At 43.5% G+C, this 14835-nt stretch overlaps 1 protein-coding gene across 2 annotated transcripts in view; it reads left to right on the top strand.

Annotated features, from left to right (window-relative positions):
* Positions 1 to 13919: 13919 nt before the first annotated feature.
* The window catches only part of ZNF704 (zinc finger protein 704), a 251392-nt gene continuing 250476 nt past the window's right edge, over positions 13920 to 14835 (top strand). For both annotated transcript variants that reach the window (XR_010127248.1, XM_054498297.2), the window contains exon 1: positions 13920 to 14830. Coding sequence is in view for 1 of the 2 variants with exons in the window: in XM_054498297.2 (XP_054354272.1) it covers positions 14327 to 14830 (504 nt within the window). In the remaining variant the exon portion in view is untranslated. The remainder of the gene's footprint in view (positions 14831 to 14835) is intronic.

Genomic DNA, 14835 nt, shown 5'->3' with positions numbered 1-14835 from the left:
CCCTCTCTTGGGACTGTTGATTCACATGTGATGTGGAGTAATGTCAATGCTGCTGCCACTGCAGAATTCTTCCATCACACCAGCCTAGCCTAAGCCCTACACAAAGAGTCATGCTCAAAAGTAAAACTACGTGGTCTTTGGATTGAAAATGTCAAAATTAACTGTGGGTTTTTTTTTTAATTAGACGCACCCTGGCCTTGTAAAGAATATGTTCCTGCCCCCAGAGTGGAGATCCTAAACTTTGTGTTGTCTCTGTGCCTTTGTTCCTGAGGCCACCTCTCCCTGGAATGTCTGTTTCTGCCACCTCATCATCTGGTAGATCCCCACTCATTCAGCTCCGGCAGGACTTCATCCAACAAGCTTTCCTTGACCCAGTGTGGCTGTCTGGCTCTCTCCTCCATGATCCCCAAATTCCCTTGCAGATCATGATCATGCCTTTACCAGAGGCATCATAATAATGTGTTCATGCACCTGTATCTTCTGTTAGACTGGGAGCTCCTGAGCATAGGAACTGAGCAACAGTCGGGGCATTTCAGGGTCCACCAAAGAACTTAGGACATATAGTAGACATTCAATAACCTTTCCTGAGGGCCGACCTTCAGAGCTGCATTTTGTTTTGTTTTGCATTGTAATTTTCCATTTCTGTCTCAAGTGTAGTCCATGAGAGGAGACAGCAGGTCCAGCCACCTATATGGTATCATTTGAAAGGTGTCAGGCGGGGTTCTCAGCCTCCAAAATCTGTTATCTCTCCTGTCATCTGAATCAAACCTGAAATTACTCCACTAAAAGTTACTCTCTCATTTAGGTCCTCAAGAATCACTGGCTATCTACAAATACCAATGGGGAGAATAAGTCCCTAAGTTCAATGCTGCTTAATATGCATAGGAGCCACCTGGGGATCTTATTAAACTCCTGATTTGGATGTGAGGGAGAGGACAGAGATTCTGCATTTCTAATAAGCTCCCAAATGAAGCTGATGCTGCATGATTGCAGACCACACTTTGGGTAGCAATGGTCTGGCAGTCAATCTCAACTTTAGCTTTCATTAGAATCACTTGGAGGGCTTCTTCAACCAGATGGCTGAGTCCCACTCCCAGGTTTTCTCATTCAGTTGGCCTGGGGTGTGGCCTGAGGTTTTGCATTTCTAGCAGGTTTTCAGGGGCTGCAGCAGCTGCTGCTGGTCCATGGACCATACTTTGAGAACCACAGTTTATAGCTACTGGGTTCAGTTTCTTCACTCCTGAGAGACACTGGAGACTATCACACAGTCCTGCAGCAGAAACACCATTTGTGGGAGCCAATTTCAGCTGCTCTTTCATCAAGCCATGACTTTGCTGTCACCTGTATCTGCTCCATCTCTCATTCTACTTGGGGCCACTGCCAATTTCCCATCTTCAAAACTTCTTTCTCTTTATCCTATTTCCTTTGCTCCTTCCTTTAATAATACATTTAAAAAAAATAAAAATTTGAAATGTCCATTCGTTACTTCCTTGATTCCCGCAATTTAAAAAATCCACAGCAATCTGGCTTTCATTCTCTTAGCATCACCAACTTGTTACCAAATTCTGTGGCAATTTTCAGTCCCCATCTACAATCTCAAGGCACATTCAGTTACCTTGGCAAACATCGCTGTAGGCTCATCATTCCTATACAGACAGGGTCCAAGTAGGAAAACACAAAAAGTGTTTAAAAATACAAGAAACTTCATCCCCACTGGTGATGAAAATAGATGGGTTATTGAGACAGAAATCAGTAAGGACAGGAACCTGCTACACTTTTAGGCTACAAGGACAAAAAGAGGTGGGGCTATCACAGCCACTGGCTTCTTGACCTGTGGAAACAGGGAGAGCTGGAGTCTTGGAGGATATAAGCCCAGTAGGAGGACAGCCCTACGGCAGAGAGACGGGGAGAAATTCCCTGGCTCCTGCTTAACTCTCTCCAGTTTCCTACTTAAGCCCCGGAGAAAGGAGCCAGGAGAAACGGCCTACAGAGGAGGGCTACCAGTGACAGCAGGGCGGGGGAAGGGCAAGGAATGGCCTTGATGTCAAACAGGCTGAGGACCAGCCCAGCCCCTTCACCAATACCCTCTCCAGATCTCTTTTTTTCCCTTTCTTTTCCTTTTTTTTTTTTTTTGCAGGGGTGGGGGGTGGGGACAGAGTCTCACTCTTTCACCCAGGCTGGAATGCAGTGGTACAATCTCAGCTCACTGCAACCTCCATCTCCCAGGTTCAAGCGATTTTCTTGCCTCAGCCTCCTGAGTAGCTAGGACTACAGGCATGTACCCCCACACCTGGCTAATTTTTTGTATTCTGAGTAGAGACGGGGGATTCACCATGTTAGCCAGGCTGGTCTGGAACTCCTGACCTTAAGCAATCCGCCTGCCTTAAGTGCTGGCTTCCCAAAGTGCTGGGATTACAGGCATGAGCCACTGCCCCTGGCCCCCAGATCTATCTCTTAAACATCAAACAACTATCACACAACTTCACCTGGATGTCTGTGGAAATCTGAAACTTGGTATTTCCTAAATGGTGCTATGTCCCCCACCAAGCCTGCTCCCCAACCTCAGTGACTAGCACTAAGATCACCTAATCCCTGAAGTTCAAAACAGACAATTGTCCCTGGTTCCTTCTTTTCTTGTTCTGCCCACATCCTGTTGGTCACCAGGTTTGGTTGATTTCTGCTTTGGAAATATTTCTCAAATCCACCCTCACCTCAGTGTATCCTCTGTGATAGCTTTACTTCAGACCCTCTTCATTTCCCCTGGACTAAGGCAGGTCCCCCTGACTCTATGACTATTCCCTTCAGGTCTCCCTTCCATGTTGCTGCCACAATACCTTCCTAACATACACATTGAACCACATACCTCACCTGCTCAAAACTTCAGAGTTTTTCCAAGAAGATCCTAAGTTCTCCTAAGATAGGTGGGTTCTGAATCCCCGACAGGCCTAAGCACTAAATAACTCTCAGTTCCTAACACTGGATTCTCCTTCTTCCAGGAAGGAGAAGAGTCTGAAGAAATGAAGTGGAGGACACCCTAAGACACACAGTTTTGCCTCAAGTATATTGTACCCACCATTCCCACTGTCATATGAAAAAGTTGGAGACAAGGCCCGCTTCCTGGACATGCAGCCTGTACTGTCGCCCAGGGCCTCTTGCTTGGAAGAGCCCATGCTTGGTTTAACGCCCTTCTGTCTCTGTCTTGAAATTCATGATAATTTTGAACAAGGAGTCCTGCATATTTATTTTATCCTGGGCTCTGCAAATTATGTAGCCTGGCCAGGAATATCTACAGGCCTAAAAAAATACAAGCTGAATGCTATTCTGAAAGATGGCAGCTCATACAATTAGGGTGACATTGGATTTTAGATTCTAGAAGACATAAATACCCTGGGTAGGGGATCACTGATTATTTGCAAGGTATGTAAAAGGGATACAGAGATCATTGGGAGAAACAAGCTGAACATGAATTGAGAATAAGATAAAGGTATTTAACGCTGATGAGAAAATGGTATCACTTATAGTAGAATAATGCAGAAGTAATGTCGGAAAAAACCTTGTGAAACAACATAGGTAAAATGATTATGGTGTGGTGGCTGGAACTCTGCATTGAAAACCCATTGGAAAAGATTTGGAAACAAATATTAAGGATCATTATTTTTATATCCAAGATCATCACTAGCTATTTCCTCTCTGCACTGAAAACTGAATAAGGGAAAGTGGCAACTTAGGATAAATAGAGGAAAACCTTTTTGTGTATGTGTGGATTTTTATATATAACATAATAAATTAGCGAAGACCCAAGACTATTCTTGTGTTTTTCTTGCTGGTCACTCTTCTTGTCCCTTCCTCTTTCTTCTTCTTCCTTTCCTGTTTCTCTTTATTTTTCTTCTCCTCACTCCTCTTAAGTTCTGGAAAGCAGCAAGGAGAAACAGTATTTATTTTGAAATAAAGGTTTTGATTGAAATTCCAGCTTCGGCCAAGCCAGCTTTGCCTGCTGTGTGGCAATAGGAAGCAAGATATCAGGTGGCAGGATGGCCGTGACTAGATAAATAGATGGAGCCACTGGGGGCATGAGGATAATGGGGTTTATATGGAGGAGATGGTGGGACAAGCAGCTCCACCATAGCTTTTATAGGAACGCTACAAAAATGTTGCAAGTAACCTCTGCATCCACAGTGAAAGAAATGGAAGGCAATCAAGGCTGCTCCACCCACTGCCTTCCCCAGCCCTCCTTCATCCCTGCACATTGTCGACCGGAAGGACAGTCTTTATATCTACAATGGTTTAAGGAAAATTCTTCATCCTGGCAAGTATGGTAAGTACCGAGGAATTTTTACACTTCTTACAAAATTCTGTCTCACTCTCATTTTTTTCATATTAACAGGCATAACAACAAAAAGAAATTTATGACTAGCTTTTAAGAAATCCCAGTGGCATTTATATCAGCATATGCTGATGTCTCGTTCTATTTTATGGCTTTCAAGACTCCCATGATAGGTTGCTGGGGTTAATTTAGGTACCTCTTCCCCTGGAAGAGCTTGAGATAAAATAACAAACATAGAAACTAAAATGGTGTAGATAAAAATAGCACTGGAGGCAAAGGGGATAGATTAGGAGCTTTTGATGTCTGTCATCAAACCTGAAAATACCCTAATTGGAAACCTGATGAAGGTAATAAATGAGAGTTGTTAAAAATAAGCTCAAATTCAAAACATTTAATTTTTAAAATTAGGTAGATAGATGAGAAAAAAACATGGTTATGGTAGTTTGGATTTGCAGCAAAGAATCCTGGGTGTGATTTCTCTTTTTTTAATTTTCTCTGTCAGATCTACCTAAAAATGGATTTGGAAAGTAGAAAATGACCCTTGGAAGGTTTGAGCCTTCACCATCCAACATGATAGCCACTAGTCACATGTGGCTATTCATACTTTAATTAGAAGTAAATAAAATTAAAACTTCCTTATTTGCAGTAGCCACATTGCAAGTGCTCCATAGCTGCATGTGGCTGGTGGCTGCTGTTACTGAACAGCACAGATATAGACCATTTCCATCACTGCAGAATGTTCTAGCAGGTGAGCCATTTGTATGCTCACATTTATATTAATGTTAAATACATTAAAAGGGATAGGTTTAGTATTTTGGAAAACATTGCTTATTAGAGGTATTATGCTAATTATTATTTGATCCTTAAAATATTTCTTTTTTGTTGTTGTTTTTTTTTGAGAGGGTGTCTCACTCTGTCACCCAGGTTGGAGTGCAGTGGCGTGATCTCAGCTGACTAAAACCTCTGCCTCCCAGGCTCAAGCAATTCTCCCACCTCAGCCTCCTGAGTAGCTGGGAACATAGGTGTGCACTGTCATGCCTGGCTAATTTTTATTTTTTATTTTTTTTGTAGAGACAGAGTTTCATTATGTTGCCCAGTCTGGTCTTGAACTCCTGAGCTCAGGTGATCCACGTGCCTTGGCCTCCCAAAGTGCTGGAGTTACAGGCATGAGCCACCACATCCGGCCATTAAGCCTAGAAATATCCCTATTAGGATAGAAGGATTAACTAAGGGTTATTAACTAAAATACTGAAAGAAAGACATGTAAGCAATAACTAAGTAAATGAGAATCAAATCTGCAAACTAAATTTTAAGAATTCTTCCCAGCAATAGCACATCACTGTAGTAAAAAGAAATTATGATGTGACATAAGCAAGTAAAAAAATAGTAGTTGTTGAAATGAAGACTTGCTGCAGGTCAATTTATAAAAGGAAATAGAAATTGAAGGAAAATGATAATGGATGAAGTCTAGCAGAGGTCATTAGTACAAACATTGGTGGAAAACAGGAATAATTTGTAAATAAGTTCAATGAAGAAAGGAAAAGAAAGGCCCATAGGTAAATCTAAAGAATTAGGAAGAAAATGTGAAGAAATTTAACAACAAAGCTAGAGAAGTATTTGCAGAAAATATGGCAATAGGGTTTTTAATGCCAAGGGCTCACACAAGTGGATATGAAAAACTCTTGATTCTATCAGGGTTATGGGCAAAGGATAAGAAAATAATGTGCAGAAGGGGAAGTAAAACTTGAACACATGGGAAACTATTTTTCTTCATTAATGATCAAAGAAATAAAACAAAATGAAATTTGATGGAACATTTGTCAAAGTGGCAAGGGAGGGAATGATGGAAAAAGTGAGACATGATTAAAGTAAGAGAGCATGCAGGATGCCAGCCACTTTCTTGTGGTTTTCAGAGTGCACATTGCAGCAAACTCTTCGTAAAGCCATCTAGTCAAACCTATCGAGAAAATGCGCATACTATTTGACCAACTGATTCTACTTCTGGCACTGATCCTAAGGAAAGAATCCAAAAGGTGTATAATACTTTCTGTACAAAGGTTGGCAGCACTATATTACATAGCAAGATGTGGTGAAATCATTGCACACTTGACACAATATTCTGTAGTAAGAATTTTGCTATGAAGAGTTTTTACTCTTTATTTTTAAATTAACTGTAATATTTGAATACATTCTTTTTTTATTGTTATTACTTTTGAGACCGAGTCTTGGTCTGTTGCCCAGGCTGGACTGCACTGGTGCTATCTCAGCTCACTGCAACCTCCACCACCCAGGTTTAAGTGATTCTCCTGCCTCAGCCTCCCGAATAGCTGGGATTACAGGTGCCCACCACCATGCCCGGCTAATTTTTGTATTTTTAGTAGAGATGGGATTTTGCCTTGTTGGCCAGGCTGGTCTTGAACTCCTAACCTCAGGTGATCTGCCCACCTCGGCCTCCCAAAGTGCTGGGATTACAGGCATGAGCCACTGCGCCCTGCCCATTCTTTTTAACAAGGCAAAAAAATAGGGAAAGTGGGAGACATCCTTTGCCTCCTCCCTGAAGACTGTTCACCTCCCCAGAGGTTAGCAGGTATCCTATGGAGTCTTCCCCATATCCATCTGAAATCACAGTATGTATTAATAGATATATATAGTATATTTTGTAGAGTGTTTTAAATACAAATGAGATCATGTTGTAAAAAAGTATTTTATAGCTTGTTCTTTTCACTTAAAAATACATGAGTCCTTTCCTCCTTTCTCTTTTAGCACACAGTGACTTCCCTCACTCTTTGTAGTGGCTGCATAGTGGTTTGTACATCGTCAAAGACTTCTTTTTAAACCATTCTCATTTTGATGAATATTTATGCTGTTTTCAATATTTTGCTATTAAAACCAGTGCTGCAATAAGTATCCTCTCTGTATTCCTTTGTGCCACTAGGCACAGTGTTCCTCTAGGATGAATAACTAGAAATGGAATTGCTGGTTTCAACTGGCAACTGCATTGCACACACTGAAACAGTAAATATGTGTTACATAAAAAAGAAAGCAAAGCTACCATTTAACACTCACTAAAACAAAACCTAAGTCTTTGAGAAGCATGACAGATACTGCAGCAGAATACAGCCATGTGATGGATACATATAACAGCATACTCATACTCTCAGTAACCCTGAATAGTATCAAAGCTTTAGAATTTCTGCAAGCCTGGTAAGCAAATATTATATCTAAGTGTTTTAATAACACTGAATTATTTGCATTTTGCTGCATATTAATTCTTGATTTTATGTTGATAATATTTTCTATTTTTCATTTACTTTAAAACTTTTTAGTGGTGTCTTTTGTGAAAAAGTCTACAAGTTTTTTGTAATCATATATCACCTTTTTGCTATGGCCCTGACTTGGTATCAAGTTTAAAACAGCTATCATTCCCTAGAGGTTACAAAAATATTCATGCATATATTCTGCTAATATTTTTATGATTTATTTTTACCCTACTAGCCATAAACATCTACAAGTTATATACCACCATGTGTGAAAGAAAATCTCTCATTATAAAATTAGGTGGAAAAATAATGTGAGACAAAAAGGATGATGCATAGAAAAGAAATGAAAATAAATATACCAAAAACAATTACAGGGGTTATCTTTGGGTAGGGAGGTTAGATGTGATTTTTATCCCGTCTACAAATTTGTATGTTTCAGATTTGTGATAGTATTGATTATATTTATAACATATGGTGGCCTTTTATGTTCTTTTTCTGCTCAATACAGTAATCATTCTTTTTCTCTTTAACTACATGGTTTGGTGCAGGCCATCCATCACAGCCGTCCACCCTTGGCCACAAGTGTCCGTTCATGATTCAGACTGGGCCATCCAGAAATCATTCACTGGGATTTTTCCAGCTGATGCACATGGCAAAGAGTTCCCCTGCACCTGTTCACAAGGTGGACAAGCGTGTGGCCAGAGCTGCCTGTGGATCTGGCTCTAGTCGGCCAGATAATGAAATAAGTGTCACACACATTCTGAGAGAGAGAGAGAGAGAGAAGGAGAGAGACAGAAGAGAAAGACAGAGACAGAGACAGAAAGACAGAGGACCACACATCACTTAAGGCCCCACATCTAATTTTCCCAAGCTCAGGTTCATGTGTGGTTGAATCACCCAAGCTGATAAATTCCTCTTCTGCCCTGTTTTTTTTCTTTAGTGTGAGTAGGATTGCAGTTACTGACACCAGAAGGGTCTTGCATGAAAAAAGCTGTAAGAAAAGGAAGATGGAGAGAAAAGCCTCAGAGACATGAAAATATCATTAGTAGGAAATAATTATACATCTTAGATTGAACAATTATCAGTTTGTGGAAAAGGAGGTTAATACAAATAATAAAACATAGAAACTACTTGGTTCATGGCTGTTAGGCATCTTATTACTGAAGAAATAACTAGCAAAATAAGAAGGTAACAAGAAAATGCATAATTTTATAATTTCTATATTCCCAACAAAGCAGGGAAGGCTCATGAAATTAAGGGTGATGTTGTTAGGAACAGAGATGGCAGGCCTAAGATACAGACAGCACCTAGAATTGGCTTAAAAGAGACGTCCAGTCCCAGCACTTTGAGAAGCTGAGGTGGGTGGATCACTTGAGCCCAGAAGTTCAAGACCAGCCTGTACATAGTGAAACCCTGCCTCTACTAAAAATACAAACAAACCCCCAAAAACTAGCTGAGCATGGTGTTGCATGCCTGTGGTCCCAGCTACTCTGGAGGCTGAGGTGGGAGGATAGCTTCAGCCCAGGAGGTAGAGGTTGCATGATTTGTGATTGAGCCACTGCATTCCAGCCTGGGCAACAGAGTGAGACCCCATCGCAAAAAAAAAAAAAAAAACTGACATGCATTTCTTAACATATACACTAGACTCCATTTGTGGATTTTAATAATGGGTATTTGGCTTAATCTTAAAACAGACTTCAAGTTGACATTTTAAATCATGGAACTTGAGAGTTAAAATGAGAGAGCTCCTTGGGGAGTACAACTCATTCATATTAGAGTTGTGAACTCTGCAGAGATCAGGGGACTCAACTAGTGTTCCATGGCTAATAATCCCCATAGTATGATTCAATTCAAATCTCTGGAATCTCAGTCCAGCGTCCTATTTATTGCCTCTCAAGTGCCAATATGAGATGACTAAACTGATCAGGAAACAACAAAGACAAAATTGCACCTACTGACATAGTGAATTTGTGTTACATAAAAAAGAAGGCAATGCTATCATTTTAACACTCACTAAAAAAAACCACGTAAGTCTTTGAGAGGTATTGTAAGGAACTAGTATTTTGAAAGTACTGTGTGTTTTGAAAGAGAGTTTAAGTTAATTGCTCATGGAAGAAACATTTATCTGGGTGGAGATTATGCTTGACTTAGACAGGCTTTCAGCCTGAAGGTTGTAATAGATGAGTTATTCTCTTAACCTTAATCTATTTTTCATACGGTGGGATGACAGTCATCAAATGAAATCATTTTTAAGTTTCCCAGAACTGTGGAAAAACTAAGCTAATCTTACTTTCATAAGCTTTTTAAAGGGCAAAATTTTACTTTTACTTTTAAAATAATTTTTAAAAGGAGCTACTAATCTCAACAAATCCAACTATTAAAGTTTCACAAGGACAAAAAAGAACCACCACCGGTGGGTACAAATTTATTATATGTTTTGTTCTGGCTATGGTTATACCTCTTGATTTTGGAAACATGATTATTTTGCTGAATCTTAAATTAAAAAAAAAACTGAACATAATGTCAAATTGAGCCTGATTTTCTTTCTTTCTTTCTTTTTGATACATATAAAAAAAATGCTTGAGGTATCTTTAGGGCTCAGAACTCAAAGGTTTAAGAATCACTGGGAATCTGAAGAAACCAGACAGGAGCCAGCCAGCTACTATGTGGTTAGGGAGTGATGCTCACTCCAAAGCCTACTCTTGTTCTTCCTCAGCAGTGCTTCTCAAACTGTTCGACCAAAGCACGCGGACAGTAGGGGAGAATGGATTCTAGCTGCGGGAAGAAGACAGAGTCCAGGGCTGCGAGTTTTCATTCAAAGTTCACACTAAACTTCACACTATTCTTATGTCTGTTTTAATATAAAGAAATATGCTTTGAAATGCACATTTCTTTATACTAAACCTCCAGCACCTTCTACCCCTCCTTTCCTTTATTTTTCTCTTACTTTTTCACGTAGGCACTTACTGCCTCCACAAAATCATATTGTTCACTTATCTTCTTTGATTGTTGTCTGCTCCCTCCCCCAGGAAGGGTTATTTTGTTCACTGCTGCACACCAGCACCAAGAACAAGACTTGGCACTTGTCAGGACTCAATAAATCCATGCAGAATGAACGATGAAATGTTTTAGATGAGGATGTGTTCAATCCAACTGTCCTGGAGGGGCTCCTTCACCCCATGGCTCAGAGGCACACTTTCTCATCCTGAGTGGCAAGCGCTCCCAGTTTGGGAAGAAAAAAATGTGTTACACTTAGGGAATGTGGGGGAAAGAAGCAGCAATGACTCTTCCCCACTTGCTTGACATCACGAGATATTTTTTGACTTCTGAGCCCATGTCATGCATGTAGTGTGTCATGTGCCCATGAGATCGTTTCTTGATTTCTGATGAATTAATTTGATTTTATTCCCATTAAGTGTCCTCTGATTTAATGAGGGTGGTCTTCAGTGGCCTGCACTTGCCTAGACAATGCTGCTCTCCCTGCCTGAACAGATCGTTCTCATCCCTCAAAGCCCAGCTTGGGTGAAACCTCTTTTTTGACATTAGCCTTCATTTAATGGTTTGAAAACCAAGGCCAGCTCTTTTTTTTTTCTCCATTCAGAGGCACCCTTTCCAGCAATGTGGGGCCAGGGAATGGATGTGTATGAGGTCTATTGAGGTGGCCTAAGAGAAACAATAAGCTGATTTCAAAGCATATACAGCAATTTTAAAAGAATGTACAATAGTGTATCATCTTCCACTAAGTCACAAATGCCAATCACCAATTCATTTAACTCTGTATCTCCTCTAGGTTCTCAGGAAAACATTTACTTTCTTTCATCTACAGCAATTTTAGGCACAAAAAGCTACATGCTTGGCCTGACCATGGTCCTTCGATGACAAGTTGTTGGTCTTTAAAAGCACATTTTGCTAGTTGCTGACATTACTCAGCTTACTTAAAAGAGAGCTACCTTGTTATTCTCTGAGAGTATCCCAAACCACCTTGTTTACCTACCATTACAATGTTTAGTATGATAAGCCCTCATATAAACCCTAGCTTGTCCCAGGCACTCTTGTAAGCTGATTGCATTTATTAACTCATTACTCTGCAAAACAACTTTACTACTATGATCCCCATTTCACAGATGAGGAAACAGGCACAGAAAGAGGATGAGTAAAAAGTAAAGCTGTTAAGTTCCAGAGTCAGGATTCAGCCCCAGGTGCTCCTGAGACCATGTGCCTAACTACTAGCCAGCTTGCCTCACACCTTTGTCCTCCTCTACCTCCTCCATACCTGTCTGCCCACCTCTTGCCCCGATCTTTCCTTTTCATGGCCAGAGAAAGATCCTGCTGCCTCACTCTAAAATCATCTCCCAAATCAATGAAGCTAAATTTCTTCCAATTGGGATGAAACCATCTTAATGTTCTTTCTTCATTCTTTGCACACTCTAGCTGATACTGATTATTCACTTCTTGGCTAGCCACTGCTATTCCATGCTTTGACCAGACACACCCATCTCTTAATGTTCTGTTTTCTTCTCTCTGAATTCCTGAACAGAATATTTACAAATATAAAGTCCAACAAGAAAATGGTGTGATCTAAATGGGGTTTGGGAAACATAAATCCGGTGGTGGCATCTGAGGAGGGAAAGGGAGGGTGTGTGGGTGAAAAAATGGGTGTGTAGAACTGTTAGAAACTTTCACTTTTGAAGTCACAAAATGCTGTAAGAGCTTTGGGAATGGTAAGGAAGGGGTGGATTCAAAACACATTTTAGAAAGAACAATGGGTTGGACTTGTGGGCAATTGCCTCTAGGGATAAGGTAGAGAAGGGAGTTAAAATGATACCGCTATTTTGGGCTCAAATGATTATAATGAGAGTGTCATCACCTGAAATAGGTACATCAGGAAGCTAATCTGATTTAGGGAGAACAAAAAGTTCATTTTAGAATCTTTGTCAGCATCCCTGTTCAACAGTTGGAAGCCACCATAAGTGAGCATTTAATGAGCCCCCTTCAAGTGTCTAACAGAGCGTATGATGTTAAATGTCCAACGATAATTAGCTGAAGGTGAATACACCTTTTATTCTGGCCCCATGGAGGTGCCTACCAGGGTATTTGATGCGTAAGATCCTCCCCAGCCCTCCTCTACAGGGATGGAACTGGGGGTATGGTTTGAATGTAAGAAATACGACTTAAGGCCGGGCACGGTGGCTCATGCCTGTAATCCCAGCACTTTGGGAGGCCGAGGCAGACGAATCACCTGAGGTCAGGAGCTCGAGACCAGCCTGGCCAACACGGTGAAACCCCGTCTCTATGAAAAATACAAATCTAGCACAGCATGGTGGAGCACGCCTTTAATCCCAGGCACTCAGGAGGCTGAGGCAGGAGAATCGCTTGAACCCAGGTGGCGGAGGTTACAGTGAGCCGAGACCATGACATTGCACTGCAGCCTGGGCAACAAGAGCAAAACTCCATCTCAAAAATAAGTAAATAAATAAATAAAAATTAAAATAAATAAAAAAAGAAATACCACTTACTACATAGCCTAACCCCACACAATAGCAAATATATTTTCTTTGTCACACCTAAAAATCGTCAGAAAGTGGCAAAATTAGTCATGTTATGTGCTTAATTTCCAGATTTGGTCTTACTTCATATTAATTTCTTAAGTAACCAACTCAAACGATCTTGAACTCCCACCCATTTGTTTCTTCAAAGTCCTGAACAATGCCAGAAAAGAGTCTACAGATCAGACAGTGCAAACAGAAAGCTTCTTGGAATTCAGCCATTATAATCAGGCTTACTCAAGGTAGAAGAGCAGGAGTAAAAGCTGAAAGACCTACACACTCAGCACAGAGCCAAGGCAGCTCAATCGCAGGGCCTAGAGTGGTGCGTTCAAAGAGTGTGAGATCGGTAGACAATAGCTCATGAAACAGTATTTCGAAAATCTAAGCGACTCTGATGATTCATATTACGAATTCATCCCAAACCTCAGATTGGTACACCTTCCTTGATTTCACACAAGCTCAGGAGGAGCTGCCATGCACATCAGTGACCATTAAAATGACTTGTAGCAAATCTCTACGTTCAAAGTCTAACTTTGACAGACAACCTTACTTCCAGCGAAGTCTACTCCCCTCCCTCCGGAGGGAAGAATGGCCTGTGGTTAACCGTTTGCCCTGGTGTCAGGGCCAACCGCTTCGAAGCGCCAGACTTTCGGAGACTGTGAGTAAGAGAGAAAAAAAAAATCCAGTCCGGGTTTTGTCTGAGCAGGGGGACCGGAGGGTTGTGAGGAATGGCTCGCGAAGAGGGGGGCGGTGGTGGAAAACACACAACACAAACAGCTCGCGCCGAGGCACGGCAGCGGTAGGCCCGGAGCGCGCGGGCGCAGCCGGCCGGGAGAGGCGCGCGCGGGCTCGGCCGCCGGCCGCATGGAGCGCAGCGCGGCCCGCGGCTCCCGGGCGGCGGCGGCGGCGGAGGCGGCAGCGCGCCGCTCGCTCACACCCACCCCCGCCCGCGGCCGCCGCGCCGCCCCGCCGTAGCCGCCGGCCGCCGGCGTCCCCGCCGGCCGGTCCAGCGAAGGCGGCGCCCGCGCCTCTGCAGCCAGTGGCAGCCGCGGGTCCTGGCCGGCGGCTCCTGCAGCCCCTTGCGGCCGCGAGTCCCCGGCCCTGCGGCCACAGCGGCCACCGGCGGAGGCAGAGGAGGAAGAGGAGGTGACAAACTCTCCGGCCCCGCGCCGCGGCCCGCAACCCCGCGCTCAGGCATGCAGGCGCGGCGTCTAGCCAAGCGCTCCAGCCTGGGCAGCCGCCGGGGGGGCGCCGCGCTGCAGCCGGCCGGGCCGGCGCCCGCGCCCGCCAAGGAAGCCGCCCTACCCGGGCTCCCGCCGCCTGTCCCGGGCCCGGCCCCGGCGCCCGCCCCGGAGAGCTGGAGGCCGCCGCTGCCACCGCCGCCGCCGCGCAGCGCCGGGACCGGCCCCCCTCGGGCCACCGGGGCCGCCGCCGCCGCCTCGTCGCCGGTGCTGCTGCTTCTAGGGGAGGAAGACGAGGACGAGGAGGGCGGGAGCAGGCGGCGGAGGGGGCTCGGGCGTGTGGAGGAGAAGCCCCGAGGGGGCGCGGAGGAGGAGGATGACGACGAGGAAGAGGAGGACGAGGAGGTGGTCGTCGAGGTGGTGGACGGCGACGAAGACGACGAGGACGGCGAGGAGCGTTTCGTGCCCCTCGGACCCGGCCGCGCAGTCCCCAAGGGCCCGGCCCGGGGCGCGTTGAAGGTGCG

The sequence above is a fragment of the Pongo pygmaeus genome, chromosome 7 (genome assembly GCF_028885625.2).
Source record: "Pongo pygmaeus isolate AG05252 chromosome 7, NHGRI_mPonPyg2-v2.0_pri, whole genome shotgun sequence".
NCBI lineage: Eukaryota > Metazoa > Chordata > Mammalia > Primates > Hominidae > Pongo > Pongo pygmaeus.
Note: the sequence above shows the minus strand (reverse complement) of the source record. Positions and strands in the feature narration are given on the sequence as shown.